General features: G+C 40.4%; 4 protein-coding genes across 4 annotated transcripts; all 4 read right to left on the bottom strand.

Moving 5' to 3' along the window:
- Nucleotides 1–2,753: 2,753 nt before the first annotated feature.
- Nucleotides 2,754–6,044, bottom strand: zgc:158398 (uncharacterized protein LOC568894 homolog). Its single transcript, XM_062383769.1, has 7 exons — nucleotides 5,862–6,044; nucleotides 5,341–5,519; nucleotides 4,421–4,691; nucleotides 4,220–4,319; nucleotides 3,960–4,101; nucleotides 3,717–3,857; nucleotides 2,754–3,566 (listed from the first exon to the last, which is right to left on the bottom strand). Exons 2-7 carry the CDS (start codon nucleotides 5,500–5,502, stop codon nucleotides 3,546–3,548), a joined length of 837 nt encoding a protein of 278 aa, XP_062239753.1. The 5' UTR covers nucleotides 5,503–5,519; nucleotides 5,862–6,044; the 3' UTR covers nucleotides 2,754–3,545.
- An 857-nt stretch (nucleotides 6,045–6,901) lies between these two features.
- On the bottom strand, nucleotides 6,902–12,217 carry plbd2 (phospholipase B domain containing 2). Its single transcript, XM_062382060.1, has 12 exons — nucleotides 11,982–12,217; nucleotides 10,651–10,744; nucleotides 10,385–10,543; nucleotides 10,203–10,303; nucleotides 9,901–10,115; nucleotides 9,143–9,237; nucleotides 8,876–9,036; nucleotides 8,432–8,527; nucleotides 8,245–8,316; nucleotides 8,005–8,157; nucleotides 7,715–7,877; nucleotides 6,902–7,556 (listed from the first exon to the last, which is right to left on the bottom strand). Exons 1-12 carry the CDS (start codon nucleotides 12,185–12,187, stop codon nucleotides 7,386–7,388), a joined length of 1,686 nt encoding a protein of 561 aa, XP_062238044.1. The 5' UTR covers nucleotides 12,188–12,217; the 3' UTR covers nucleotides 6,902–7,385.
- A 125-nt stretch (nucleotides 12,218–12,342) lies between these two features.
- On the bottom strand, nucleotides 12,343–19,340 carry rbm19 (RNA binding motif protein 19). The gene is made up of 24 exons (XM_062382059.1): nucleotides 19,190–19,340; nucleotides 18,870–19,052; nucleotides 18,656–18,769; nucleotides 18,417–18,461; nucleotides 17,816–18,056; nucleotides 16,871–17,151; nucleotides 16,729–16,788; nucleotides 16,539–16,617; nucleotides 16,361–16,432; nucleotides 15,888–16,097; nucleotides 15,667–15,797; nucleotides 15,435–15,562; nucleotides 15,243–15,339; nucleotides 15,015–15,125; nucleotides 14,721–14,921; nucleotides 14,561–14,630; nucleotides 14,281–14,438; nucleotides 14,140–14,200; nucleotides 13,827–13,906; nucleotides 13,679–13,734; nucleotides 13,259–13,375; nucleotides 13,055–13,160; nucleotides 12,783–12,903; nucleotides 12,343–12,695 (listed from the first exon to the last, which is right to left on the bottom strand). The coding sequence occupies exons 1-24, from the start codon at nucleotides 19,223–19,225 to the stop codon at nucleotides 12,610–12,612; spliced, it is 2,844 nt and encodes a 947-aa protein (XP_062238043.1). The 5' UTR covers nucleotides 19,226–19,340; the 3' UTR covers nucleotides 12,343–12,609.
- A 2,861-nt stretch (nucleotides 19,341–22,201) lies between these two features.
- Nucleotides 22,202–26,687, bottom strand: slc2a11b (solute carrier family 2 member 11b). Its single transcript, XM_062381735.1, has 12 exons — nucleotides 26,410–26,687; nucleotides 26,218–26,316; nucleotides 25,601–25,761; nucleotides 25,363–25,487; nucleotides 25,147–25,276; nucleotides 24,862–25,010; nucleotides 24,098–24,285; nucleotides 23,865–23,975; nucleotides 23,308–23,409; nucleotides 23,128–23,203; nucleotides 22,891–23,018; nucleotides 22,202–22,442 (listed from the first exon to the last, which is right to left on the bottom strand). Exons 1-12 carry the CDS (start codon nucleotides 26,479–26,481, stop codon nucleotides 22,248–22,250), a joined length of 1,536 nt encoding a protein of 511 aa, XP_062237719.1. The 5' UTR covers nucleotides 26,482–26,687; the 3' UTR covers nucleotides 22,202–22,247.
- Nucleotides 26,688–26,904: the final 217 nt, after the last annotated feature.

Genomic DNA, 26,904 nt, shown 5'->3' with positions numbered 1-26,904 from the left:
GTAAAATGTCCGCGATGTAGCCTAAACTAAACCAACTAACTCGACTTCGCACTACATTACCCATCACTCATGGCACACATATGCAGACCAAGTGTTTTCTTCTCTGGCCAGTGTCTCGGCTCCGAACCGTAGTTGGGAGCTCAGCTCACTGGTCAGGGCCAGCCCTGGTAATGTTGGCGCCCTAGGCGAGAACCCCCAACATACACCAGAAACTGTCATGCATCCCCAATAACTTTTGAACTGTAAACAGATGCACACACAGGCAGACACATTTGTAAGCTATAAAAAACAATACAAATATATAACAAAAAATATCAAAAGAGTCCTGTACTGATAGCATATCATGTCATGTCAACACAAATAAACATTAATGATGTCCACAATCAGGGTGATTCGTACCTCTATATTGTTCTTTCTTCTCCTCCTCTACTTTGCGGTGTTTTCTGAATTGTGCACCTGTTATTTGATCTTTGACTCTAACCGCAGTCTATAATGTCCCTACTATGCTGCCAAAATGAGTAGGTTTTTATACATCTCTTTGTATACAGCATGCTTCTATGAGTAACTGTTGTGAAGTGAAATGAAACTGGATTTACTTGTCCTGACGTTTTCGATCACATCTTTTTGAGAGACGATTCCAGATTCATTCACTAGACTGGCACTCAGTAGAGCTCAACGGGACCGTATAGGTTCATGTCTGATCCATGCAGCTTCCTTCTAACAAGGTGTGTGGTTATTGGTCCAGTAGTTTATTACATAAACCTGTTGACTGACAAATCAGAGATGAAACATAACCACCTTAGCAGAGGTAATAAAACCTCCACCCATTTATCAAGGAAATGTCACCAACATTAATAATTATTAGAATCACAACAGAAAATTAAAATTAGAATGTAAAGTTTCGAGAATATCTAAATAGTGGACAGGTAATTTTCTGTTGGTCGACTTATCAATTCATTTATTAAAAGAAAATTTTCCCCTGCTACTTAGTCTATAGGGTTTTTATATTTTATATTATTCTCTAACAATCGTCCAGTATCTAAAAGGCAAAAATCTAAAAGTAACTTTTAAGTAAGGCTGTCAAATATACATAGTAAAGTACAAATATTTTCTCTGAAGTGTTAATCAAAAGCAGTATAAACATGACACGGACACACGCACATATGATAATTTGGCCATCTTCTAAATGTGTTTAGTTCTTCTCGGCAAGCATCAGGCGGTGTGGCCTAGTTGGTAGAGCATCCGTTCTTCAACAAGAAGGACCCTGGTTCGAAAAAAAAAAAAATAGGCTTGTGCGCAGGATGTGCGCAATGGGGTTCTGCGCAGGAGGTGCGCAATGGGCTTCTGCGCAGATGTGCGCAGTAGACTTCTGCGCAGATGTGCGCAATGGGCTTCTGCGCAGATGTGCGCAGTGGGCTTCTGCAGCATGTGCGCAATGGACTTCTGCGCAGGATGTGCGCTCGCAGTTTTTTTTTTAAATTTAATTTAATTTAATTTTTTATTTAATTTTTTTATATTTTATTTTAAATATGTTTTTTTTATATTTTATTTTTCATCATCATCATCATTTCTCCGCGCTGGTTCAGGGGTAAATGATGCTGGTCTTCACAGGAGATTATATGTGTGTGTGTGGCCGCGGAGCCTCCCGGTTCTTCCCGGTGCGAACAGCCAAAGTATTTAACATGGGAGAGGAAAGGAGGCTGACCGCTTTTCGCAAAGCTTCTATCTCCGGTGCGTCCCCGGGGTTAGAGGATGATGGTGTGACGTTAATGTATTGTTTTACATTGCATGTGTCACGTCATGATAAGTCAGTCTCCTATGCCGCCTGTACCAGGTGCCGCCCCTGTCACCGGTAACCAGCCGTCCGGACCGCTCCGTGAATAAGGAGGAGGTGTTTCTTTACTTGGAATGCGGCCACTCTATTTCTCGGATATACAGCAGATATACAACATTGCCATCACCTCCAGTTGGTCCGTCACTTCTCGTTATACACACACTTTTAGCGTCTCTTTACCCACAATACCCAGATGCACTACGTCACATACTACAAACTTTCCTTAAAGGGGCAGGCCATACCTGCAACACAACAGCTCTCGGTCTCATTTACAGATGGCAGGAGAAAGCAGAGCGCGTATTTCCTTTGTCGTGATGCTTTACCTTTGTATATTTGTGTTCATGTGTGGAGTTCACTGAGCTAAATGACCACCTATTAACGGTTAAATGACTCACTTGTATATTCACATAGTTTATAGCTCACATTGGAGTACAGAGAAGTTCATTTTTATTTTCAACTGACAGAACAGGTCTGTTTGACTATGTATGATCAGCACCATAACCTTTGTTGTTGCTCTATTTTCAATTCTTTTTTCAATTTTAGTAGTGAGTCGTCCCTTTTTTTGTTTCCATACATGAAAAGGTTTTCTGCAGGTGAATTTCTATAATGCATAGAAATTAACATCAAGCAGTGCCTGTCAGGAAAGAACATTCAAATACCTAATTATTCAGTTATTTGGAAAATTATAAGTTATGTAAGTTAGATAATTCATTAAAAATAATTCCCCTCCCACTTTGACTGAAGCTGCTCGGCTTCAGTATAAACTGAGGAAGTCAGTGATGAACAGTTTACTGTCACTGCGAGTGTGCATCATGACATATCACACTTCTTCACATGACCTCCAATTACACCAATGTTGCACTCCAAGGAATGTCCATTAACTCCAGTCAGATTCACAAACTTGGACAGAATCCATCACTTTGCCTTTTGTGCTGTAAACTCTTTGTTATTTGACAAATATGATATTTCATAGGAATTAAACAGAATACACAGTAATTTCACATGGTATCCGTTTAACACCATATGTTAAAATTTAGAAAACAAACAACAAGAGTTAGAAACCTGTCAATATTTCTTCAATATTCACTTCTGAAAATGTCCACCAATATTAAAGTCACAATTCATTACACAGTCTTTGGGTGAATACAAGAATAATCACACTCTGGATCTGTACATTTGACTTCTATGATCAATGTCAGACATGTCAATTAAAGTAATAAAAAACAACTAGTACAACTGCTGATAGGAACAGGGTATATTATATTATTACTCAAAAGTGGTTAATAACGTGACTTTTAGATTTTTAATTGAAAAGAAAAATGGTATTTTTAAACCTGACAAAGTTGAATGCAATCAGACAATTATTTACAAGGTACTCAAAATGATTCCGGGTAACAATTGATGTAGAAAAGTTTTGAAAGTTAATAATCCCTGGAATGTACTGTATATCACAAACAGACTAGGGAGTGGTATATGACCAGCCACCAGTTAAGGCATTATGTGTTGAAAAGTTGTTCCCATTGAACCATGATCCAACTGCAAAATATACTCTTTCTTCATCATATCCCTCAATTTCAATTTCTCACTTGGATGCAGTATAGAGCTTCAGTTTCTTATTTGAGGGATGCTCCACTTAAACACATTCATGAAGTCAGTTTCTTTAAAAGCAACAACCAGCTGCTCTCTACAGGATGCAGAGGGTCCGGAAAGATCAGGAGTCACTCAATGGTTCCTGCAAATAAAGTAAATTGTAAAGTCAGGTTTAACAGTCTCTGTACATTTCCCAACATGCTACAATGTTTTACACCAAAATACATGTTTAGATTCCAAAACCAAAGCAGTCAAAACTGTCAGTTTGACAGTAATGTAAGAGTTGACCTACATGTTTTAGATCCAGCCCTTTCCAGTTGTAGCAGGGCAATAGCGAACGTTTCACACTCGCAGCTAAACAGAGTACCATGCAAACTCCGAGCAGGAAAACACTGACTTCCAACAGATGACGCACCGCAACAGTCCGCTCCTCCTAAAGAGTAAAAGTAGATTGACAAAATTACTCAAGGGCATCTGTATTATGGCTGAATATGTATACATGTATATTATGTTGTTCATATGGGACAAACTCTACCTGTGTCAACATGACTGTGAGTGTCGGGTCATTCTTGCTATGTAAACTGTAGCAGGTTTGTGATGCCGCGGGCAGCTGGTTGCTCACTTCCACATGGACGGGTGAAATATTTTTCTTAAATGCAGGACACTTCATGGGACGTCTTCATAAAAGTATCCAGTACATGCATGTGAACGCACAAAGAAAACAGTCGTGAGTTGACGGAGGAACAGACTCAGGCAAATAAGTAGTTAAGGGAGCTTGAATGTGAATTAACTTACGGGCTCAGGGGCAGGAGGTGTGATGGGGCACTAATGTTGAGGCAGGTGTGGGTTCTATTTCCCGTCAGAAACTCTAGAGTTATATTGATAATCTCATTGCCTGGGGAGTAAAACGTGAATACACAAAAAATGTGTATGGGTGAGATTGTATACTTATAAAGACTTAATTCACTTCCACAACTAACCTAAATTAATACCGACCCCCGAGATGTAGTTGACTGGCTCGCAAGGAAGTGGAAAGACCAAAGCGTTTTACAGATCCATGAGCTGAGCTGGCAGTCAACGCCACAGGAACCTTGAGATGAAAATGTGTGACTGAAGAAGACGTTTTTGTAGGGTCAACCATTGTCTCTTTATCGTCTTTTTGTTCCACCAGAAGAGGGGGAGCTGGTGACACGAGTACAGAGGAATCTGCACTGGCTTTCGTACACAGCTGGAGCTGAGATAAGGAGGACAGAAGCTGGTTCCAGTCCTAAAAGAGGAACAAAGCACAAGATCAACAAAAACATATGCATTCATTCAGTCACAGCCTGTGTAACAATATGCTTCTTTTGCACAACAATACTCATCACCTACACATTGAATGGTACAATCTTTAATTAATGTTAATGACATTGTTGCATTTATTTGAGAATTGTCTAGTAATGTATTTTGCAGCAAAGTTTAATGTAGACTTGATGCATCAAGGAGACCAGAAGGTGGATCAATATACCAACGCTGACACAGTAACATGAGCAATTGTCACCCTTCCTGTCCTATATTCTCAATGACGGTAGTTCCTGGAAAGATTTGTCTAAATACATCTTATTAAAAGTTATTAAAATTACAAATTTCATCAGTATTTGTAAAAAAGACACTACAATAATAAAAAGAAAATGCTATATACGTTAATATATTTGAATCAAATCTACTTAATTTGTATTATACAATGATCAAGTATACTATTTTGTTTTGTTCTTATTCTTATGGATAATGAAGCGCTACATTTCTATTAATTACTCATTCATTGATTACTCTCAGTTACTCTCCCACCTTCTGAGAGGGTCGGCAGACATTTGTGTGTGTGCTTGAGCTATCACCAAACATGTGTCAATAATACAACAACACTTGTGCTTCCTCACCTTTGCTGTGTCGGGGTTGGGCAGAGTGTGAGAGTAGTTGTAAGAGCCCAGGCAGATGAAGGAGATGACCAGACTCAACATACACAGAAGAAAGGTCACCATTGGAGGATTATGGGATGCATAGTCTCTGAGGTTCGTCACTGGATGCCAGGAACCCATCATCAGACTCCACACAAAACCTGCAAATGCAAAAGTCACTTCATTTAGTAGAGATTGGACAGCTTTACATCCCACTTCCACACATCTGATACAGCCGGCTGATTAGTTATTGGAGCCTGTTATTGTTTTAGGAGTTATAATACAGGATCAATAAACCTGTCCAACCTGAGCAGTTCAGGATAACTTCTAATAGACACCACTTTTTGCTGCCGAGCCGCTTTTACAGAACAACAGCATTGTAGAGTATGTAGACAGTGTTCCAGCTGTGCGGCACACGACACACGTTGAATCCAGAGAACAGAGGTAGCACTCATAGTGTCACTGTTTGTTGTTAGCTGACGAGCTAAAGCAGAGCTTCATACCTTCAGTTCGAGCGAGTCTCCTCCTGTTCACGTCGCTGGTTCTGTTAAAACATTGAGACCCCCCGAGTTCACTGACGACACGCTAACTGGAGTTCTCCAATAAGAAGATAAAAACACACACGTCTCTCCTTCAGCCCTGGTTTAAAGTTCAGCTCCATCGACACTGCACGACAGCGTTGCCGCTTTACGACAGGGCTGCCGTCGACCGTGACGTATGACGAGCTGCAGCCCGGATGGCACACATGTTTGTAAACAGTTTACGTGCTCCCGTCATTCTCTCTCTCTCTCTCTCTCTCTCTCTCTCTCTCTCTCTCTCTCTCTCTCTCAAGTTCAAATTCAAAGGAGCTTTATGTGCATGGGAAACAGACGTTGACATTGAAAAAGCAAGTGTAAACAAATTACTTAAAATGAAACAGAATCATTTGGATTTGCAGTCAAGAATATAAATGCTATATTAACAAAGTCCTGTATAGTTAGGCTGTAATCATTGGTTATACACTCCAGCAGTTTATGCAGTGCCTCTCCCATACTGTAGATGGCAGCATACACACGCAGATCCGAGCGCTGCCCTTCTGGGATTGTTGTTAGACGTTGTTGCTGGACACATGTCTGACTTCTCCTAGCTCAATTTGATGAGGAGCTCCTGTGTGTAGGGAGTGGGCAGATCCAGGGTCTGTGTCATGTCAGTGAAGCCCAGGATTGTGCACTCTCTAGATGTTGTGGTGAGAAGTCAGTCTATTGTGGGGGGGCCAGACTGTGCTGCCAAGCCACACTCCTTTTACATTCCTCCTGATGACCTGGGAGGGATCTGCAAAATCGTATAAGAATCCTAATGGTGTTTTCACTAATGTGAAATTTAAAGGGAATTTTTTTTCATCTAACACTGCATTTTTTCGAGTTTAGAGCAAGATTCAAAAATATGACTTACACATAAATCTGATAGAAAAAAAGTTTTCTTAATCCAAATATTCTACTATTGTTTCTTTTAATGTGTAAAATCTAACTGGCAACCATTACACAGACCAAGCATGACACAAATGTATATTTAAAAAACGACAATTATCAGGGCACTGTTTATTTAGAAAATAGTTTTCAAAATAGATCATTAAAATAAAGCATCACAACAGAATTACTCAAAATCATTTAACTCAATTGCTGTTGGTGAGACAGAAAGTCTGCATGTGCGTCAACATCAGTACTGATACTCCAAAGCATGTTGTGCTTCCACCTATCAAATACATTTCTAAACCAGCAGATAGGCAGTTGTTTCATTTTCACACATTTTGCATTAGAAATCAACATCTTAAAAACACAAAATCTGATATAATACACCATTTTAGTAAGATTGTGAGAATTGTGGTTATGTTGCAAAGAGTTCAATACTCCAAATTAAACAGGACTTGTCCTCTGTTCAGAAAAAAACATAAAACCAAAGTATTGTTTCCCTTTTTCAAAACTTAAAACAGCACAGCTGACAGTTTTGTCCATGCTACTTGAACACATAGTATAATAACATAATAACTATTAGGAAGTCCAGCTAACTTTTATAGGCTTGAATGCCCAAGTATCAGGGTGACCCATGTGCATCAAGTCTTTGTAAGGGGAAGTGCTCCACTGGAAGGGTGGCACCTGGTCCCAGGTCGGCCCGCTCACTGCCACCATGCCATAGTCTTTATACATCTCGTAGGAGGTCATCTGCAGAGGAACAAACATGTGCACGATAAGCGCACGCACAATACAGCTGATTTTGCAAAGAGCTAATCAGACACCAGTCAATTTAATTTAATCCAAAAATGTACAAAAGATTCAGTATGCATAAAAGTAGAAAGCATTCAATATAACTAAATAAAAACCTTCATGTCAGTTCCCCCATGTGACCTCTGCCTTAAGGCACCAAAGGGATAGGTTCCATTCGCTGGGTTCAGGTCCGATCGAGCCGAGATCGCATTCTCCCCATTGCCAGGGGGATCACAGCCTTCACACTTAGATAATGGGTCTTCCTTGAAGTTGTTATACCTGGGGAGGGACACAGCATCTCACAAGTAAAATAAAATGTATTGTTAAAGTTTAACCGTATTTTGCGGATAAGTCCAGCAAATGACTGGAATGCTCCCCTCAAACCTGTGTAACACAAAGATCTTACCTCATGAGGCGAACCATTGAGTCCAAATCTGTAACATCTGTCTGGTTTCTCCTGAATATCTGAGCCCGAGGACACTGCTCCAGAGAGAACCAAGGGCCGAACTTCTCCACAAGCTCATTGCAGCCGCTGGCATTAAATATGGCCGGGTAGTATCTACAAAGAAGGATGAACAAAAAAATGACATTGTGAGAACATGCAACCATATTTACATAAAGAACAGTTTTTTAACAGGATACTTACGGTATGTTGTAACTGGCCCAATATCCTTTCTTCAGCAATTCCTCAGTTTTGTCAGCGTAAACAACAAGTCCCCTGTAGCATTAGAAGAAGAGAAAAGCTTATTCTAAGTGAACGAGTTGTCACAGCGTAACTAGATGTCTGCAGAAATAAAGTTTGTTTGATTTAAAGGTTGAATGCAAAGACTTACGGAATCTGCTCCAACACAACAAAGAGGTCCTCCTTGATATCAGTCATCCCCGGAGTAAAGTACTTATAGTCTACAATCATCCACTGATTGTTATACCTAGGAAATTAACAAACAACCACACATTGTGTCCAAACTGATTATCATTCATTTATTTAATGTAATTGTAACTGAAGTTGAATCAACTGTCTCAGCAGATGAAATCAAACATAGAGCATGATGACCCCATTATAGACTTATGACACAACTGGCCATCTTCTACTTCCTTTACTCTCTTTAATCCACATGTCTGTTTAAGTTTACATAACACCAGATCTAATCTTGTCATCAGTGGGAATTTTGAACACAAGACAAATAACAGAGGAGAGGATCACGTCTGAGCAAAGTGGTGTTAGTGCTGGTTAAAAGGTAACGCGAGCCGAATTCTTTCTGGTGTGTGAAACTCACGTTCCGCTGTTGTACTTAGTGAATATCTCGGCCCATGTCTTGCCAGTAACAGCCAGTCGGTTAGCCACAATGTTCCTCAGCCATTCCATGACGCTTCCTGTGGGCTGCACAAACTTCCAGAGAGCGGGGTTGCTGTTGCCGATGGTAGTTTCCAACGTAACCTGCAGACACGAGAACAAGAAGGTCCACCTAATAAAATAACATATTCAAATACTGAAAACTGTTATTTCACATACATTACATTTGCCAAGCATAAAGAGTTCTCACCAAGCCACTACTGAGGATATAAAAGTCATCTCCAGAGAAGATGGAACCAGGGTAGGATGAGAATGCCTGAATTCTCCCAAGAATAAAATAATTATCTGAAATAGAAAACAGAACACCTTCAACTATATTCCAACATATATAAATAACAAAGCTGCCAATATTTTCCTGCTGCTTTAAATGTTAGGAAAAACTGAAAAAAAAAGCGGATTAAAAGATAGATGACATATTGGGAAAACATGTTTGCTTTTATGCCAAGAGTTATATTGAACTCTGTTGGTTGTTGGTCCAGGACTAACAACCAACATCTCTTAACCTCATTCCATTAACACATATGGTTTCCTTGTATATTTTTGTGTAATGTATTGATTGTATGTTTTGTCTTTTTATTCTGTGGGCCTTGAGCCTGTAATAAAGTTTAATAATAATAATAATAATATCTTAATTGTTTAATCCTCACAAAAACCAAAGTCTGAAGAGAGAATGTTGTGGTTTAATGTCACAGACTGTTTCTCAGAATCGTGTTGCGAAAACGTTGCCCGGACACCAATTGAGGGAGTCAGGATGGAGCCAAGCTAGAGGTTTCTTCTGTTATTTTATGCTGAGCTAAGCCACATATTTACTGTGCAGTCATGGGAGTGGAATTGATATTCTCCCCTAACACAAGAATGCATATAAGCATTTTGACCAACATTTTTAAATGTTCCTTTAATATAAATTAAAAAACTAAAACCAGAGACACAATCAAATCAGTCAAGTACCTAAAGGAGAGACTTTGAACTCAAACGTATATTTCTTCATAATACGGAGCATGGACTGGTAGGTGTTCCAGGTGTCATGTGACACCAGCAGTTCCTTATTGTTTGGCAACAGCTTAATGAGAGCAGAGCAGGAACCCGATCCAAGAGGTCGCGTTTGGCTTGATTTGTTCAGAGCCGATTCCAAATCTTCAAGATCCCCGCCCAGCTGGAAGAGACTGGACAGAGAATCAGTGAAAATGTGTGAGATATCAAGAAAAGGAAAAAACATGATAAAACATGTTTGATTAATACAAAGCACTAACAGGAAACCAAATGGATTGAAGGAGAGCGGCCCCGTTGGAAGTGACAGCTCGTCGTTGTAGCTATCCTCCAGACCTTTCAGCTGCAGCAGGGCCAGACGCACCTGACAAGAAAAACAAACACACACTGAAACAGATTGTCACTGGATTTAGGATATTTTATCCATACTCCCAATGCTCAGTACCTGGTACCAGTATGGTGAGTTTGGATGCTTCTCGATCTGGTCCTGAACCCACTGCAGATTGGTTGTGATGAAAGCCTTAAGGCGCTCACAGTAACCGGCCTGACTTGTAAAGGGCCCACAGTAGCCCATCAGTGTGTTCATCCAGTGCTTGTAGATGAGCTACAGAAACATGGATAGCAATGCAGAACGAAGTGAGTAAACAGAACCTTTGGACTACATCTAAATCAAAGCACAATGACAGCAGGAGAGTGAGGGCTGATACCGACCTGAGATGTGACAGCAGCCTCCACTGCTCCAGCTGCATAGGCCTGGATACTGTCATTGTACTTACTGCTGGTCGTGACCTCCAAGAATGACCAGCTGAGGAGAGCACATTGGAATCAGGACAAATGACGAAATGTATATAAGATCTTTGTGAAGGTTTCAAATTGAAAATAAAAAAATAAACTTCTGATGAGACATATCAGTATCGTTGTGTATGTTTGCGGGTATTGAAACAACATATTTTAAAGTAAAATCTCACATATTGGTTGTATTTAGCCTCTCCCTCTCTTAACACACACTAAATAAATATTAATTTATAAATGTAAAATAACAAGCTATAATCATTTCATAAATATATATGTATTGTTGACTTTCACATAAATATGGGTTTTTGTTTGTTTGACTGCACGAAAAACTTATTTTACAGAATCAACAATGGAGAAAAACAAATTCTAATTTAAATTCTATATATTTGGTGGCATTACTGTTGTATTATTCATATATTTGATTATAAACATCTTAGGAAACATTGCCATTTTTTTTACAATGTGTATTTATCAACCAATATTTCTGTATCACACTTTCTTAGTTTCTTCCCAATATCGGTATAAAGCCTGAAACATGCTTCTGCGTTTTCACTGGCCCGTAAGCGCAAGAGCCCTTCCGGGTCCCTTACGTGCTTATGTATCCCTCCTTACGTGCTGACGGGTGTCGACCCCCTTTTCTAAAATTTACGGCAAAGCTCCGCAAGCTCACTCAGCCCGCAAGGCTGTGATTGGTCTGCTCTACATCCCTTCTGGAGCTGCATTTCCGGTTTCATGCCCCATAATACCGGCAGAAATCACGGAAGATTTAGAAGAACGAATATGGACCAAATAGAAGAGCACTTGGCAGAAGAGATCCGAAAGTATGACCACTTGTATAACCCGTCACTGACTGGCCGATTTGTCCGCCAGAAAAAGGCTACGAGGAGCCGCAGTGGCTATGTAAATAAACAATCGACGAAGAAGAAAGAAGGCGTCTCTAAGGTCGTCTTCGACAAAAAGCATTACTCCGCCTAGTGTTCTGGCGCGGAATTGCTTTGTAAGACGCGCAACGGTTGGGGAAGCATGAATGAAAACGAGTCTTGCGCCACAGCGGCGTGAAAAGACGCAGACGCAGTCGCAGAAGCATGTTTCAGGCTTTAGGCGTAAAAAACACATATCGGTCGTGGCCTAGTGAGAAATGTGTGTCGGACATTTTACATTGTTATAGTGAATTATAGACAAAACTAATAAACAAAAATAATTGATTGAAAAAACACGTCTGCTTCCACAGACCCAGTTCCCCTCACCCTGATGTTTGGATGTCATCAGTGAAGTTGGCCCAGGCTACAAAGTCCTTCTGAAAGCCGTCGACCACAAACAGCTTGCCGCTCTGCACGTCGATCACCGCGGACTGGATCTCGGCTCGGACGCAAATTAAACACAACACGTAGAAAGCTACAGAAACTGAGCTGGAACCCCCCGCAGAAAACATCTTGTTTATCCTGGATGCCATGTTCACATGAGCCAAGTCACATGATGCTGCGTCTGGTCACCTGACTCTACTCAACAACGAGCCTTTCAAAATAAAATACTTCTTCCTGTGGTTTTTTTTCAAGTTATTTATGTCAGCCACAACAACAAACCATGAGACATAAAGTAACAAACAGCTTTAAGATTATGAAATAAAATTTTATATAAAAACTGACATCCCATTGATTCATGTTGTTCATTCTATACAAAAACGTGTGTTATTTCAGAAATACAAAGATTTCAATTTTATCACAAAACTTGATGACCTGATCAATTTATGACCAGTTTCTTCTGCACATTTCTGTAAAGTCGATATTTCCTTTACAGTCCTATCCACAGAAAAACAAAGGAGCACTGGTCAGGATTGTGTCGCAGGTTTCACAGCCACAGAGATGTTCAGGGACCTCAGTCTTCTTCCCCTCCCCCTTCAGTTTCCATTTTCCCCATTTCTTCCTCCAATGCTCCTGCCTTTCGTGGCTTTTTGGAGGCCACTGAAATGAGGAACAAATATGTTGTACGAAAAAAACCGAGTATATTAATAACATCATTTCAGGGATATTCATTGTATGTAGATTTACCATGAAAGTGCTCGGCTGTTTTCCGTCTCAGTGTTTCCACAGTTTCCTCAGCATCAGCCCATTCCAGCACGAGGCGCCTCCCGTACAGATGGGTGCTGTGGCACAGGGCAGCAAACGCTTTCTATGGATAAAAAAAAGGCACATAGTGTTTAAGATCATATCATAATATTGTACAACTTACTACTCTGTAGAAATTGAGGGCTCTGTGTGCACTAAACAGACACCTTTTAGGCAATTACCTTTTAGAACCTAAATCAAAATCACACACAAACCTTTGCATCCTGTTTCGTGAGGAAATCAACAAAGCCAAAGCCTCTATGTTTCCCTGTACCAGCTGCTTTTTTCGGTAGGCGGACCGTCTTCAGCTCTCCGAATGTACTGAGAGAACAGAGGCACGAAAATCAGGGCGTTAATGAATTATCTCCCTCTCCACCTTTCACTCATCGAACAAAAAAGCAGCTGTGTGGGACCCCTACCTGAAGAGTTCTCGAACTTCCCTGACACTGGCCTGGAAGGGAACATTGCGCACAAGGATCTTGGATCCGGTCGGTTTCTTCTCGAGCTGCTTCTTCTTTCTGGACCCCTCGGTCATCCTGCACACGGGGGAAAATAGTAAATGGATAGCGACAAAAGGAAAGGTTAACATGACCCACAAAACGTCACAATCAACATGTTAAAGTAATGAAAAGCTTTTACTTTTATGCACATTTCAGCCAATATTGATCCGATTCCACAAGAGGAGTTAACATGTCATAATGAAACTGTAAACACCTAAAAAGAACTAGTTCCCAACAGTCCTGATTTACTACTTTACCTTTTTAATTACATTTTTACTTTCAGTTTTTTAAAACAAGTGCAATTGCTGTTTTTATTGAACAATGTTTACTAAATCTTACTTTGTGGCTCTCTCAGAAATCTTCAGCTCTAACGCGTGATCCTCCACAGAACAGTGCTGGAGGACGGTAGAGAACAAGAGAATGTACATAAAACCAGGTACTGGACAGAGGTTGATTAGAGTTTCTAAAGTGGAAATGGAGCTGGTACCTGCAGCTGCCTCAGGGCCTTTTGTGCTGCCTCTGCCGTCTGATACTGGACAAAGCCATAGCCCATGGACAACATATTTCCTGAGAGTCAGAACAAAAACACAGGAAGGTTAACTCACCAGCTGCTCTCCCTAAGCATGACAACATTCACAGAGAGCTAGATATTCCCTTCTCAAGGAACTGTGAGTCTGTAATCCTACTTCGGATGATGATGCAGAAAAATATGACAACAGCACTGTTGAGTGTTTTTCTCACCAATGAATCTCCAACAAATCAATATTAATTTTCAGATGAGGGATTCGATTTTTTTATACCTGATTTATCTTTCTTCTTGGAGATGGTGCAGGATGTTATCTTGCCACATTTGGAGAATGTCTGCAACAGACGAGTAAAAGATAAATAGCAGAGCTGTATTTATGAATTACAATATTGCATATTATTAAAATATGACCCACCTCCTGTAGCTTCTCCTCTGTTGTGCTGAAATTAAGATTCTTAATGAAAAGTGTGGAACCAGGAGCAGACTCCTCCTCTTCCTCCTCCTCCTCCTCTTCTTCTTTCTCCTCTTCCACCTCCTTCTTGTCTTCTTTCACTGCCTCCTCTTTCTCTGGTACTTTGTTAGACAGATACGACACCGATATTAGATATCAATTATATTTTATCTCCTCAATGTTTAAAAAATACAAGATTTGAGAAGAGTGTGAAGTTTATGAGTCTATGGTGGAGGGATTCTACCTGGTTCTGGTCTAGCTTCCACAAACACGCCGACAGGTGCCCACTCCAAGTAGAGCGGGACATGTTGAAACTGCAATAAGCATGAAATAAAAGTCTTCAGCATCTCCTGTCAACACACACTGAACAGGCAGCATATGCAGGTGAAACACAACACACACACCTTGCTGTAGGCCAGCTTTGTAAAGCCTCGTTTTGCTTCGGTCGGCTCCAGGAACTCGATGATGGCGGTGAGGCCTGACGGTGGCAGCAGCACTCGACCCAAAGAGCCGTGAGGGGAGAAGAGTTCCTCCAGCTCTGATACAGAGACTCCAGTTGGAAGGTTTTTCACCAGGATCACCGTTTTACTCCTCTCTGCTGCAGCCTGGACACCGGGTGGGGGGGACAAACACACATCAATATTAACCATAGCTACGAGAGTAAAGGCTCCATAAAGCAGTGGAGTAATGTAAAGTACCTGACTGAAGGAATCCAAACAGACACTGTTGTCGAGTAGGAACTGTCTAGTCTCCTGGACGATTTGTGTTTCTCCCAGAGCCATTCTCACTGCAACACTTCCCTTGGCCTCCTGCAGGGGAGGACAATAACGAGGGGGATGGATGCTTAATGTGTATTCTGCTTTCTAATGCACATGCTGTTATAACCATTAATATATAAAAAACAAGTAGAATGCAGGTTCACACACATGGTCCAGAACTTGGCTTTTTGTGGTGTTGTATTTTTCGGCAATAGCATCTGCCACTGCACTTGTGCCGACGAACAGGGTGTTCCAATTATGTGAACTGGAAAGGAAGCAGAAAGGTCATGAGTAACTTTAAAGAAAAACCACGAAGACGCAGGAGAGAAGCAGAGGATTAATGGGACCCGGGACGTTTACCTGGAACTTGAAGCTTTATTCTTAGCATCTTTTTGTCGTTTGTAAGTTGAAGAGCCAGGACCACCAGCATCTGAGGATTCAGCCTTTTCCTTCTTCACAGTGGAGGGAAGCAGGTGAAGCATCCTTCCCTAAAAGCAAGAGAGACAGAACCTCTTAAACCTGTACATCTACTATATCTAGAGGTACACATCTTCTAGGGTAGATATCTAAAAATATGTTCGAGATCAAATACCTGAAAAATGTGTCCATCCAACTGAACAAGAGCTGTCACTGCATTCTCTGGTATCATGTAGGTGATGAAAGCAAACCCTTTAGGCTTCTTTGTCAGATTGTCGATAGGGAAGAGCACTTCAGATATTGGACCTGTAAAGATGGTAAAATTTGAATAACCTCGGAAAGGAGAGAACTCACTTCTTCAGGGACAGGCGTGTGGGTGTATTTTTTGTCTCTCACCATGTTTAGCAAACAGCTCATTGATCTCTTCCTCTGTGCAGGTGTAGGGCAGGTTTCTGACAAAAAGTCGACCGGACTCTGCAACATCCTCCTCCTCCTCATCTTCCTTGAGCGTCCTGGTGAAGTTTCTGTCGATTTCTTTTTCCTTGTGGTCCCTCTTGCCCTTACCCTGATTACCATCGGTGCAGAACACCTCGATGTAACGCCCCCCTGTAATCACAGACACAATTTTTGACAGTTTAAGACAAGGGAGATGTAATGCAGACAAAATGTCATCACAACGGTCTCCGACATTTTCTTAATTAACAATATGTTTCTCTTTGTTGGTCAATTTGCAAATCTGGGACAACTGAGCATTCATAATTGTTAATACATAATCTTAACAGCCAGCAGTGGAAGATATTTTGACCACCACCTGCTGTCATATCTCCAATGACATGCAGAAACATTATGTACAGTACAGAAATAAGTACCTATATAGTCTTTATTCTTCTTCAAGGCCTTTTTCACCTCTTCTTCAGAATGTAAGTCCACGTACACATAACCTGAAACACACATAAGCATCTGGGTTTATACAAGGGTCTGTATACAGACTACATAGACACATACAGTACTGTCATCAACATATTCAAACGTTTTCCAGTAACTTACCTGTTCTATTCCCGCTTTCGTTCTTCCCGATCCTGATGGCTGCAGGCTTCAGCGGGGTCATGAACTCTTTAATTTGTTGCTATTCACGTAACATAAAAAGAAATACTTTAGTCTCTGAAATGTACTGAGCGTTTTTAAAGCAGAGCATCTTTACTGCACCTCTGAAATCCCAAAACTCGTGTTCAGTCACCTCTTTAACGTTGAAAGGAGCTCCTCTCAGCTTCACTGTGAACTCTGTTGTTGGCTCCATCTGGAACAAACAGATGAGTGTGTTAACAAATACAAACTGAAAGCAAACCCTGTGCTGTCCTGCTTGTTTTTTCAACACTCACCTCCTGAGCGGCAGTTTTCTTGACTTTTTTCTGCTTCTTATCCTCAGAGGAAGCTGAAAGTTTGGTCTTGGAGCTAGTTTCTTTTTCACCACTCTCATAGGCACTGTCTGCATGCTGCACAGAACCAGGCTCCTCCTCTTCATCATCCCCTCCTTCATCATCATCCTCCTCCTCCTCATCCTTCTCTACGCTCTCCTCCATGGCGTCGTCTATCTGTGCCACCTTCGACCGCAAGTAATCCATATCTGACAAAGCAGACTTCAATGCCTCTTTAGTAGAACCTGAAAACAAAAACATGCCACTCGTATTTAATCCAGTCAAATTCTATTTTTGCCTTCATACTGTAACAATTACTATAAGTGCATTATGGAGAATTGTTGCAACCTTATTTGTACACTGCAATTGGAAGAGGACAAGTTAAATTGTATTTAAATTTAACTATGTTTGTGTGAATGTTTCCTTTTACTATGCATGTATGGTAGATCATACTATCATATATTATGTAATAATTCATATCCTATATACGTTGATAAATTAATTCTTACACCTAGTTTTTTTCATTTTTTCATATCCCATAAATGTTGTTCCAGTTCGAGGGCTACATCCTACAAAGTACATGGTTCACAAACACTGGCTCCTGAAAAGACTTTGAGGCCAGGTTAAACCAAGTTCCCCTTAAATGAGATATTTCCAGGTTTACACCAACAACTTGCCCTCAAATGCCCAAACAATTCAAAATACTGGATCTGAACTTAGGAACGTTTCAAGAGAGTGGGTATAATGAAGAAGTAAAAGTAACACTTGATGGATAACTGGGACCTCGTTTATAGTAAATTTACATTAACTTATTCTTTCGGAAGTATCTTGTAAATCCAGACTTTAGAGGAACCAGCTGCTTAACTGGGACCAAGCTTTAAGCTGTGTACAACAGGAAGTATTACCAACCTTCATTTTCATCATCTTCCTCTTCTTCCTCCTCCTTCTCCTCCTCTTCTTCTTCATCCGACTGCTCTGAATCAAAGTTGAGGTAATCATCTGAAGCGACCTTCTTCTTGCCCTGAGTCTTTGTCTGTCCGCTGTCAGGAGGATCAGCTGTTTGCTGCAAAGTGTCGTTCGCCCAGGTCGGTACTTGGCTTCGATTCTGATGAACTGACAGAAACTCCTTGAACACCTGGTCTTCTTCCAGCTGAGATGAGAATCAAATAAAAAACAGCATGATCAAATAACACAGGCAGACAGATGTACATTAGATTTAGCAAGACTGATGCAGTTTGAACCTGAGATTTAAATATAAGAAAACTCTAATGCTGTAATCCCTCAAAGTTAGACATTCTCACATGTATATTATAAAAGACAGGAACATGGACTAAAATCAGGAGGTATCTGATCAAAGAAAGAAGTCTTTGAAGTGACAGACATTGGTATCTAATCACAATGCTACGTGCACATTTTGGTTGGGACCAAAAGGATTCACATATCGTCCACAATCAGATTTTATATCACCAACATTAAACTCCAAGCAAATGTAGCTGCTGGATTGACTCACAATTCCGAGTGCTGGGTCGACTTCCTTTTTCTGCCCCTTATTTTTCTGAAGACAGAAGTACAAAATTTGATATTAACTTAACATTATTCTCGACCAATACAAATGAAAACACCGTGGCTACAACAGATATTGACATAGAAAGACTTTTTAGTATGATTTGCCTCCTTGTTTCCATCTGGAGATAATCAAAGAGATCCCGACTTGATGTGATCTCTCTCTAGGTCAGTGTGTGCAGGTACCTTCTTGCTGTCAGTTTCTGCGGTCACGGAGGGTTTGTCCTGGCCTGATTTCTGCGTGTGTTTACTCCACGCTTTTGCCTTCGTGGGGTCTCCAAACGCTTTGCACATCTCCACCTGGAACAAACGGCAACCACGGGTTCACATGTGGAACAAACATTAACAACAACAACCACAACAGGAGGAAGAGGAGGAGGAGGAGATGCTGACGTCTCACCGTGACTCTGGACATGTCCACGAAGCTCCTGTGGAAATGTTTCAGGGCTCCGTTCGCATCCTCTTCGGTTTTGAAGCCCACGAAGCCGAACTTACGGAACTTTCCGTCCTTGGTGAACTTCAGAGCGCAGTCAGTGACGGTTCCGAAGTCCGCGAACATGGACCTGAACCTGTCCTCCTTCATCTGCACAGAGAGAGTCAGAGACAGACACAGAGAGAGAGAGAGAGAGAGAGAGAGACAGACACAGAGTTAACACATCTGCAGGTGGACGCCACCAACATGCGGCTTTATGCTGAGAAACAACATGGCGGACAACTCACCCCGTTGGGAAGGTTTTTAACGATGAGTCTCGACATGGTTACAACAGGTTTTAATCCAACTACACAAGCAGAAGAAAAGCTTTTGAATAAATGTCAACAGACGAGCGTGGACTCGCTACCAGGTCGCCATGTTGAGAAGGAGGAGCTTCTTCTTCATCGTGGTGTTAGTGTTATGGCGCACTACCGCCACCAACCGGTTTGGAGTGTGGCCCGGGATATCTAATCCTACACTGTCTAAATGGAAAATAAATGAATATTTATTTATTTCAGTCCTCTGAGATATTGGAAAAAAAAGATAAATCTTCCCTCCAACAGTGTCATGTTATCTAAATTTAACTATAATCCCTTCCTTCAAAATTATGCAGGCTTACACTATATGGATAAACTTTTCCTGGGCTTATTTATAAATTGTTATGTTGATTACTATATATCGTCTTCTATCAATATTGAATAAAATGTTCTTACTTGTGTTAGTGCTTCTATAATTTAGGTGGGCTACACATTTGAGATGATTTTGCTTGAGTATAATCACTCTTTTATCCTTTCTCTAACATACTTCTTACTTAACAGATTTTACACATTGTTAGTTCGTAATCATAATGCATTATTTTTGATTAACTTACCCAACAGCACATACAATAGTTAAAGTCGGCTCCACCTCAATCAGCTACGACTGTGAAGTTGTACTCACATATAAAAGCACCCGTCAAAATAATTTAGTTATATTGTTAACAGTCACAGAGGCCAGTTTGTTTTCATCGTAATTGCATTAGTTACTCTAGAGTCCATGATTTAAAGCACTTTGAGTCATGCCTTGCTCAAAGGTCCAACACAAATACCATATAACAACATTTAGCTAAAAATAATTCAGTGACATACTTAAAGCCCACATTTACTTGTAATGGAGTATTTTATTTCTCGTAGTATTGCCAGTTTCACCAAGAAAGGAATGGACATAATGGTTTTTGGTAAACTTCAAGACCGAAGCAAACCGACCTTATTCAGTCACTTATGATAACAATCAGGCACGTGCACAGATCGACCCCTGGTGGTGCTCAAGCACTGGCCCTTTTGCCCTGGATGAGAAAAGTGCCCTTCTGCTGGAGCCCAATTTTTTCTTCATTCATCAATATTTAAGAATAAAAATTACTCTCTCTGTCATCAATTGATGACTGCTGGTTGTACATCAAATTGCCGTTGAAGGATATTAAAGATTTTATTTCATGGACAACTTTGGTTAATCACAAGCTGCACAAACCAAGCTAGAGCAGCAGAGGAACCCAGCAGACAGCAGGGGGCAGCCTCAGCACACTGTGATTCTTGGAAGGCGAAGACAAGGTTTGAAAAGTAATGGTGAGGTATATTGTGGTATATTATTAGTGTAATGCTGCTTATGCTTCAACTCTGTCAGAAAACAGTAAAAAAAAATGATGTGTACTGCGTTGTCAGCTTTATGGAGATTAGGTAAGTCACTCTTGATTATTATGCACAACATTGATTTATCTCATTTACAAAATTTGCAGCATAATGCCAAGAAAAGAGAGACTCCAAAAGCAGAAGGACAGGGAACTGCAGCAAGCAGCTCAGGCTAGCAGCTCTCTTTTATCTTGGATCAGGCCATCAACTAGTAAAACAGATAAGGGAGAATATGTTAATTTGATTATTCAATATGGCCTTGTTTTGTCTGTTTTTGCCTGTTATTCATTTATTTATTCAAATTGATAATTTGAGTTAGTTTGTTAACAAAAATAAATATATAAGTTGAAAATATCCTACTGTGTTTTTTATTTATTTATTATTATTATTTTTAATTTAATAATTCTGGCGATGGGTGCCCTTTTTTTGGTTTGAGCACCTGCCCCCTAAAAAATGTCGGTGCACGTGCCTGATAACAATAATAGTAATTTCATAACAATGCTCAAAGACACTTAACATAGGATTATAAAAAGAAACAGAGAAAGCAGATAATAGTGAATAACTATAAAACATACAACACAGCCTCACAATAAAATATAAGATATATTTCATAATCAAACATTTGAATTCTAAACAAATCTCAGGAGCAAAAATCTGCAACAGTGTATTGAAAGGGTCCCAGAGTGAATTTGTGACCGGTTTTCCCTCACAGGTTAATCCGACTCTGTAAATTAAGTGCTCATGACTACTTGTTGCTCCTGGCTGTCTGCATACTTCCTGCTAAGTTAAGCATGGCATTAAAATTAGGTCTCATCAAGGAGTTAGGTCTCATTAATGTATGAATGATGCCCCTGAATTGTATTTTTTGTGAATTGTGCTCATAACACACCACAGATTTCATTAGATGAAGTGGTGCTGTCAATTGGAAAGGAAATTAATTCCAATACAATTTCAAAATCTAATCTGATCTCAACTGGCTACCGTGATTCTTTTTACATGTAAGCCTATTATAGAATTTTGTAGGTTGAGCCAAAGTATTCAAAACCAGGGCTCTGTAGAAATCGTGAAGAGAATCAGCCACCCACCTTTTCTTGCTTTTATGTCTAGTAAAAGCAATTGGACAACAAAACTATTTATTGGACTAATTCTGATCATTTTTTTTTAAAAAACATTTTCATGTTTTTTGTAACTGGTAAAAAGACACAGAAGCATAGCTGTTATTGTATAATCAGGAGGTTATTCCAGTTTAAATTGATTTTAATCTATTTAACCCTAATCTAATTCACATCAAGACAACTTATTCAAACATCTCTTTTTGTACTATTGTTAAGTAGTTTTCTACCCTAAATAACCTTTTGCGTATTTGATAATGATATTAGGTCATCTTACAATAGTACTATACAATCTATTCAAATGCTCTCACCACCCTCTGTAAAAGCAGGCATTATGATTGTGTGTGGCATTTCTCCGTGACAAACTCTTCAATGGAGCCTTTGTTCCTGAGGTCACATCCCAGACTGAAAGCTTGAAACATCAACAGCTGTTATTTTAAAAACTCAATGACATTATCACAGTTTTTCTTTAGTTGATCTTTATTGAAAAAAGGCTTTGATTGTTCAACCGCTGAGTCATGGGTAAGGTTTCATATAGAAGTTGATAACAGTGTCGTTCCAGCACCATCAGCACTGCGGGCCTTTCTGCGGTTGGAGGACTGGAACTCGCTCTGGATCTCAAGGAAGGTTTTGTTCTTGGTTTCAGGGACGACCAGGATAATGTATATTGCCACTAATGTGCAGATTACCAAGAACACCAGGAAACAGTACTGCTGCAGCCCGATCTGTGCAAATAAAACCAAAAGGTTACTTTAACTCTTGCTTTTTAACTTCCTCCTCCAAAGAAGTTATCTTGTTATGTTTGTTTGTATGATGTTTTGAAAACGACTGGACAGATTACCATGAAACTCAGTGGAGGGACACAGTACATGCCAAAGAAGAACCTATTGAATTTGAGTGTGGATCCCAAACAGGGGCGGATCCAGGATTTTGAGGTGTTTTTCAACATTTTAATTTATATCTCAGAGAATGATTCAAGGAACTTGATGAAAAGCATAGGGACTGGTATTTATGGGTGTGTGCAATTTGGTGCAGATCCAAAACCGTGAGCTACTAATTCTAAGTAGTCTCATAGGGAGACCGTTGGGCCTTGGCGGAGGTTTGCACTTCATTGAGTGCCAGTCTGAGCAAGAGATAAAGAAAATATATTGCCATTGATTTATGGAAACCTACCACGATAAAAGGAAAGACCATGCTGATGGAGAAGAAGCTGAGCCAGTTCACGGACCCTCCGATCATGTAGGCAGCGGGGCGTGAGGTTTGTGTGAACAGTTCCGTGGTCAAGACGTTAGTTACGCCACCTTCACAGAGGAAGAAACAACAAAATAAAAACACTTACTATCACTTCTTACTTACATCCATTGTGCAGCAGCATGTGTGGAGGAGAAAGTGACGACTTCAGCCACTTACCTGGTCCTAAGCCAAAACTCAGGATGAAAGCAAAAATACACGCCATGCTCAAGTAAGGAAAGATTGGGCTGGCACTCTGATAGAATGGAAATCACACAAAAGAATGAATACAAACTATATGGAAATGAATTAAAAGCTAAAATGTTTATTTATACAATGTCTTTTTTCGTGATAAATCACCTGAAAAGAGAGCGTCAGCGTGAATAGAATGCAGCAGATACTCATCAGTATGTATCCTCCTGTGATGAGCACTTTCCTTCCCAGGCTTTCAACGAGCAAACTCTGTGAGACCAACAACAGATCACAAGACCAACAACATGCCAGTTAACATTTCCTTTGAGTTTTCACTCTGACCTTTTCATGGGATGTTCTCAGTTTAGTTCTGTCACATCCTGCTGCCCAGTATTTGAGTTCAACATCTCTTTCAGTGATTTCATTCATACTTTTAAAAACCTCTTAACTGTGTTAGATGTTTTACCAGTTTGTTTTTGACACAGTCCCTGTGTGATAAGTTCTGGGGCTGTTCTTATTGTTGTATACGACAGTTTCCACTTTGGTCAACAATAAAGTTATAATTTATTGAGTTTTAAATCTATTTCACTTTCCAGTAATTGATCTAACACATGACGGTTTTGTTATATATTGATAGTTTTATTTTTCTGATTGGGCCAATATCCTTATTCATCAGTTTGAGTCGTGTGAACATTTCAGCGTAATAATATCAAACTCATACTTACACAAGTTAAAGCAGTGATGCATTCACAGGCACCAGTACCGACGGTCACATATGGTATCTTATCAGCAGGAATACCAGATTGTTTGAACACGTAGTCTGCATAGAAGTAAATCTACAGGATACATGGACAACGAAACTGAATTACAAATACAAAACTGAAGTTCAAGTTTTCAACTGGAGGAAATATAATCAATATTGTAAAAGACAGCAGGAGATATATCAGCAAGTACATACAGCATTGATACCGTTCAGCTGTTGCACAGCATTGAGCAGCATGATGGTGAGGAGCTGCCAGCGCACGCTGCGATCGGCAAAGAGCTCCCACGGCTTCTTGGCCTGGAAACCTGATAAATTACTCTTCTCCTTCTCGATCTCTTCCTGCTCGCCATCACAGCGCGCACCCCCGTGCAGTTGCTTGAGGGCTGCCGGGAGTAAAATAATAATAATAATAATAACTTTGTTTGAATAGCAATTATCTAAACAAGGTTACAAGGGGCTTCACACATACAAAAAATCCATGGCAAAAGATAAATGAACTAAAATAAAAAGGTTTTCAATTCAGTTCAATTGTAAGGGCCAGAGAGAGACCAGACACAGCTGTTTAACAATTACACCTGAGCTCTGTTTCATTATAATGAAAGTTATAATTTTTATATTAAGTTGTGCCTTGGCATCTTCAGGTGTTTCAGCCTTTTAATCGCAATAACGTTAAAAGCCTAACCTTAGGGTTCACTGAAGCTAAAGGTAAATCTAGCTACTAGCTTGTGTGACCGTACTATGAAAGCCATGTGGCTCGCTCAGTAGATAAGGCGTGTGATCATATGCCTGCACTCACAGCCATGAAGAAGAACGTGTCTGCCTCAGGTTATTCCACACAAAGGGAGTCCTCAGCCTTTTTAACAGCACTGTCATGTGCACTAAATCAATCTGTGCAGGATGAGGATAGGATCACATGAGTTTTGGGGAAAACCAGCGTAGCAGTCACAGGGCAGGTTCACCTTTTTTGCACCCTTCTGTGTCTCCTTTGTCGATGAGCAAGTAGCGCGGGCTCTCTGGGAACCAGGGCAGGATCAGGAGCTGCATGATGGCTGGGATACATGTGGTGCTGAGTAGGATGGGCCAGTACTCCTCTCTGCCCAGGAACTCTCTGTAAAATCACCCAGAGATATCTGATCAACTCCCTTTTAGATTCCAATGTAGACAAATTCTGATGGTTCACGTTAACATTTAATAAACAGGGTCAGGGTTAGGTTTCGTTTTTTCGGTAGTGTGTCCAGATTTACTTGAGGCCAATGATTTGTCCAGTCAAGATCCCACCAGTGATGAAAATGGAGGTTCCCATTCCCATGGTTCCACGAAATGCAGTGGGAGCAATTTCCCCCAAATATAGAGGTTGAACACAAATGCCAATGCCTGTGAAAATAAACCAAGATTTCATGCAACGCTTTAGCTTTAGCTTTCATAGGTGAAGCCTTCACATGTTTTTCTGAATCACTCACCCGCATTTATTCCAGTGAGAAGACGTCCAATTATGAGTAATTCAAATAATCCTGTGGGGTAACTCAGACCCATCAGCAGAGCAGCTGCCAAGGCAAATACGTTATTGAGCAACAGTGTCCCTTTCCTGGAAAAAAACACACCACAGTCATAAATCTTTAACACAGAAGAACGTGAATGTAAAACAATATTTTTTCAGTATGTACATATATATATATATATATATATGTTTATCCATACCTCCCCAGCCTCACAGACAGTGTCCCACCAATCGTTGCCCCCAGGAATCCTCCTAAGGTGAATATAGACACGATGACGGACCAGAGCAGGGTGAGACCATCGGGTGATATGTCGTCTTGGTAACGCTCCCTCCAGGTTTCATTGATGAAATTTTGCACAAACTGGAAATGAAGTGGAAAAAAAACAACACAAAGTAGCTGTTCAGAAATACAAATATATCTTTGTGCATCAGCCACAGCTCCAGTCGAGATGAAGCATGTATTAGTGATGGGAAAATGTGATTTATAATAACAGCTGACTGAGATTAGTTGGTTTTGTCACATGAGCACAAAAATGTCCTCACTCGTAATGCTGTGTACTTTACCACTGTGTTGTGGAGCATCTTCTATAGCCTACATCTCATTCATAACAACCTCATAACTTGTGCTAATTAAAACTGAAATACTATGTCAACATGACGGACACATGACATGACATGACACACTGTAGTGAAGCCTCTTCCGTGACCACACTGGTTTTCACTAGGTTTTGCTGTAACTGCTTTTCATTCAAAACATAATAAAAAGAATAAAAACTACAATACAGTGCAGACAGAGTAGATGAAGTAGGGTTCTTACCACTGTGGGTGCATTGATGATGGATATATTATATCCATACTGAAAGGTTCCTCCTATGCAGGCAGCACAAGCAGCCAGCAGCAGGGATTTGTTTGGAAGCTGCAAGCAGAAAAATCAAGACAGAAAAAATACAACTCGCTTATAGCCTTGGAGAGACATCAGCATCTCCTCTTTCTCCTTATCTCCACGTACCTTAGGTTGCTTTTTGGCTTTGCCTTCTTTAATAAGCAGAGGTTGGTATTCATCCAGGTATTCCTTTGGCATTTTGTTATTTTATATTTCTGTCTTTCTTTTCCCGGATATTCTGCAGCCTACAGCCTGTCCTGTCACCGGGGAGACTCACAGTGTCGGCGGGATGAGTTGGAGCTGCGCGTTAACAGCTCGGCTCGCTTGTGATTATGAGCACGCGGGGTGTGGAGAATCGGCTCCATGAGGCCGCTCCACGTTTCATCGGGATTTCACGGCCGAGCTCAGCTGCGTGACATTTGCAGAACCATTCAAAGCGATGATACACGAGAAAAAAAACAGAAGAAAGGAAAAAAGTTGCATGCAGTTTGGATGAGAGGATGAGGGAGGAGGAGGAGGAGGATCCTTCAGACGGTTTTCACTCTCTCGATAAGCGTCCTCTGTTTGGATATATATTCTTATATTATATATTGTTTTGTGTTGTTTATATATATATATATA

The sequence above is a fragment of the Platichthys flesus genome, chromosome 3 (genome assembly GCF_949316205.1).
Source record: "Platichthys flesus chromosome 3, fPlaFle2.1, whole genome shotgun sequence".
NCBI classification, from domain to species: domain Eukaryota; kingdom Metazoa; phylum Chordata; class Actinopteri; order Pleuronectiformes; family Pleuronectidae; genus Platichthys; species Platichthys flesus.
Note: the sequence above shows the minus strand (reverse complement) of the source record. Positions and strands in the feature narration are given on the sequence as shown.

Coding starts and splice junctions, on each gene's coding strand:
- rbm19 (XM_062382059.1), bottom strand. CDS start 19,225: ATGTCGAGACTCATCGTTAAAAACCTTCCCAACGGG. Junction 13,907..14,139: donor CAAGAAGAAAGATAAATCAG/GTATAAAAAAAT, acceptor TCTGACTCTCAG/GAAATATGTTGTCCATGGGC. Junction 13,735..13,826: donor AGGCCCTGAGGCAGCTGCAG/GTACCAGCTCCA, acceptor ACCGTCCTCCAG/CACTGTTCTGTGGAGGATCA.
- plbd2 (XM_062382060.1), bottom strand. CDS start 12,187: ATGGCATCCAGGATAAACAAGATGTTTTCTGCGGGGGGTTCCAGCTCA. Junction 10,544..10,650: donor AGGCTGCTGTCACATCTCAG/GTCGGTATCAGC, acceptor ATGTTTCTGTAG/CTCATCTACAAGCACTGGAT. Junction 7,557..7,714: donor ATGGGGGAACTGACATGAAG/GTTTTTATTTAG, acceptor GTTCCTCTGCAG/ATGACCTCCTACGAGATGTA.
- zgc:158398 (XM_062383769.1), bottom strand. CDS start 5,502: ATGATGGGTTCCTGGCATCCAGTGACGAACCTCAGAGACTATGCATCC. Junction 4,102..4,219: donor CACCTCCTGCCCCTGAGCCC/GTAAGTTAATTC, acceptor ACTTTTATGAAG/ACGTCCCATGAAGTGTCCTG. Junction 3,567..3,716: donor AAGGGCTGGATCTAAAACAT/GTAGGTCAACTC, acceptor CTTTATTTGCAG/GAACCATTGAGTGACTCCTG.
- slc2a11b (XM_062381735.1), bottom strand. CDS start 26,481: ATGCCAAAGGAATACCTGGATGAATACCAACCTCTGCTTATTAAAGAA. Junction 24,286..24,861: donor CACAGAAGGGTGCAAAAAAG/GTGAACCTGCCC, acceptor TACTCCCGGCAG/CCCTCAAGCAACTGCACGGG. Junction 23,019..23,127: donor GAGTTTTGGCTTAGGACCAG/GTAAGTGGCTGA, acceptor TCCTCTGTGAAG/GTGGCGTAACTAACGTCTTG.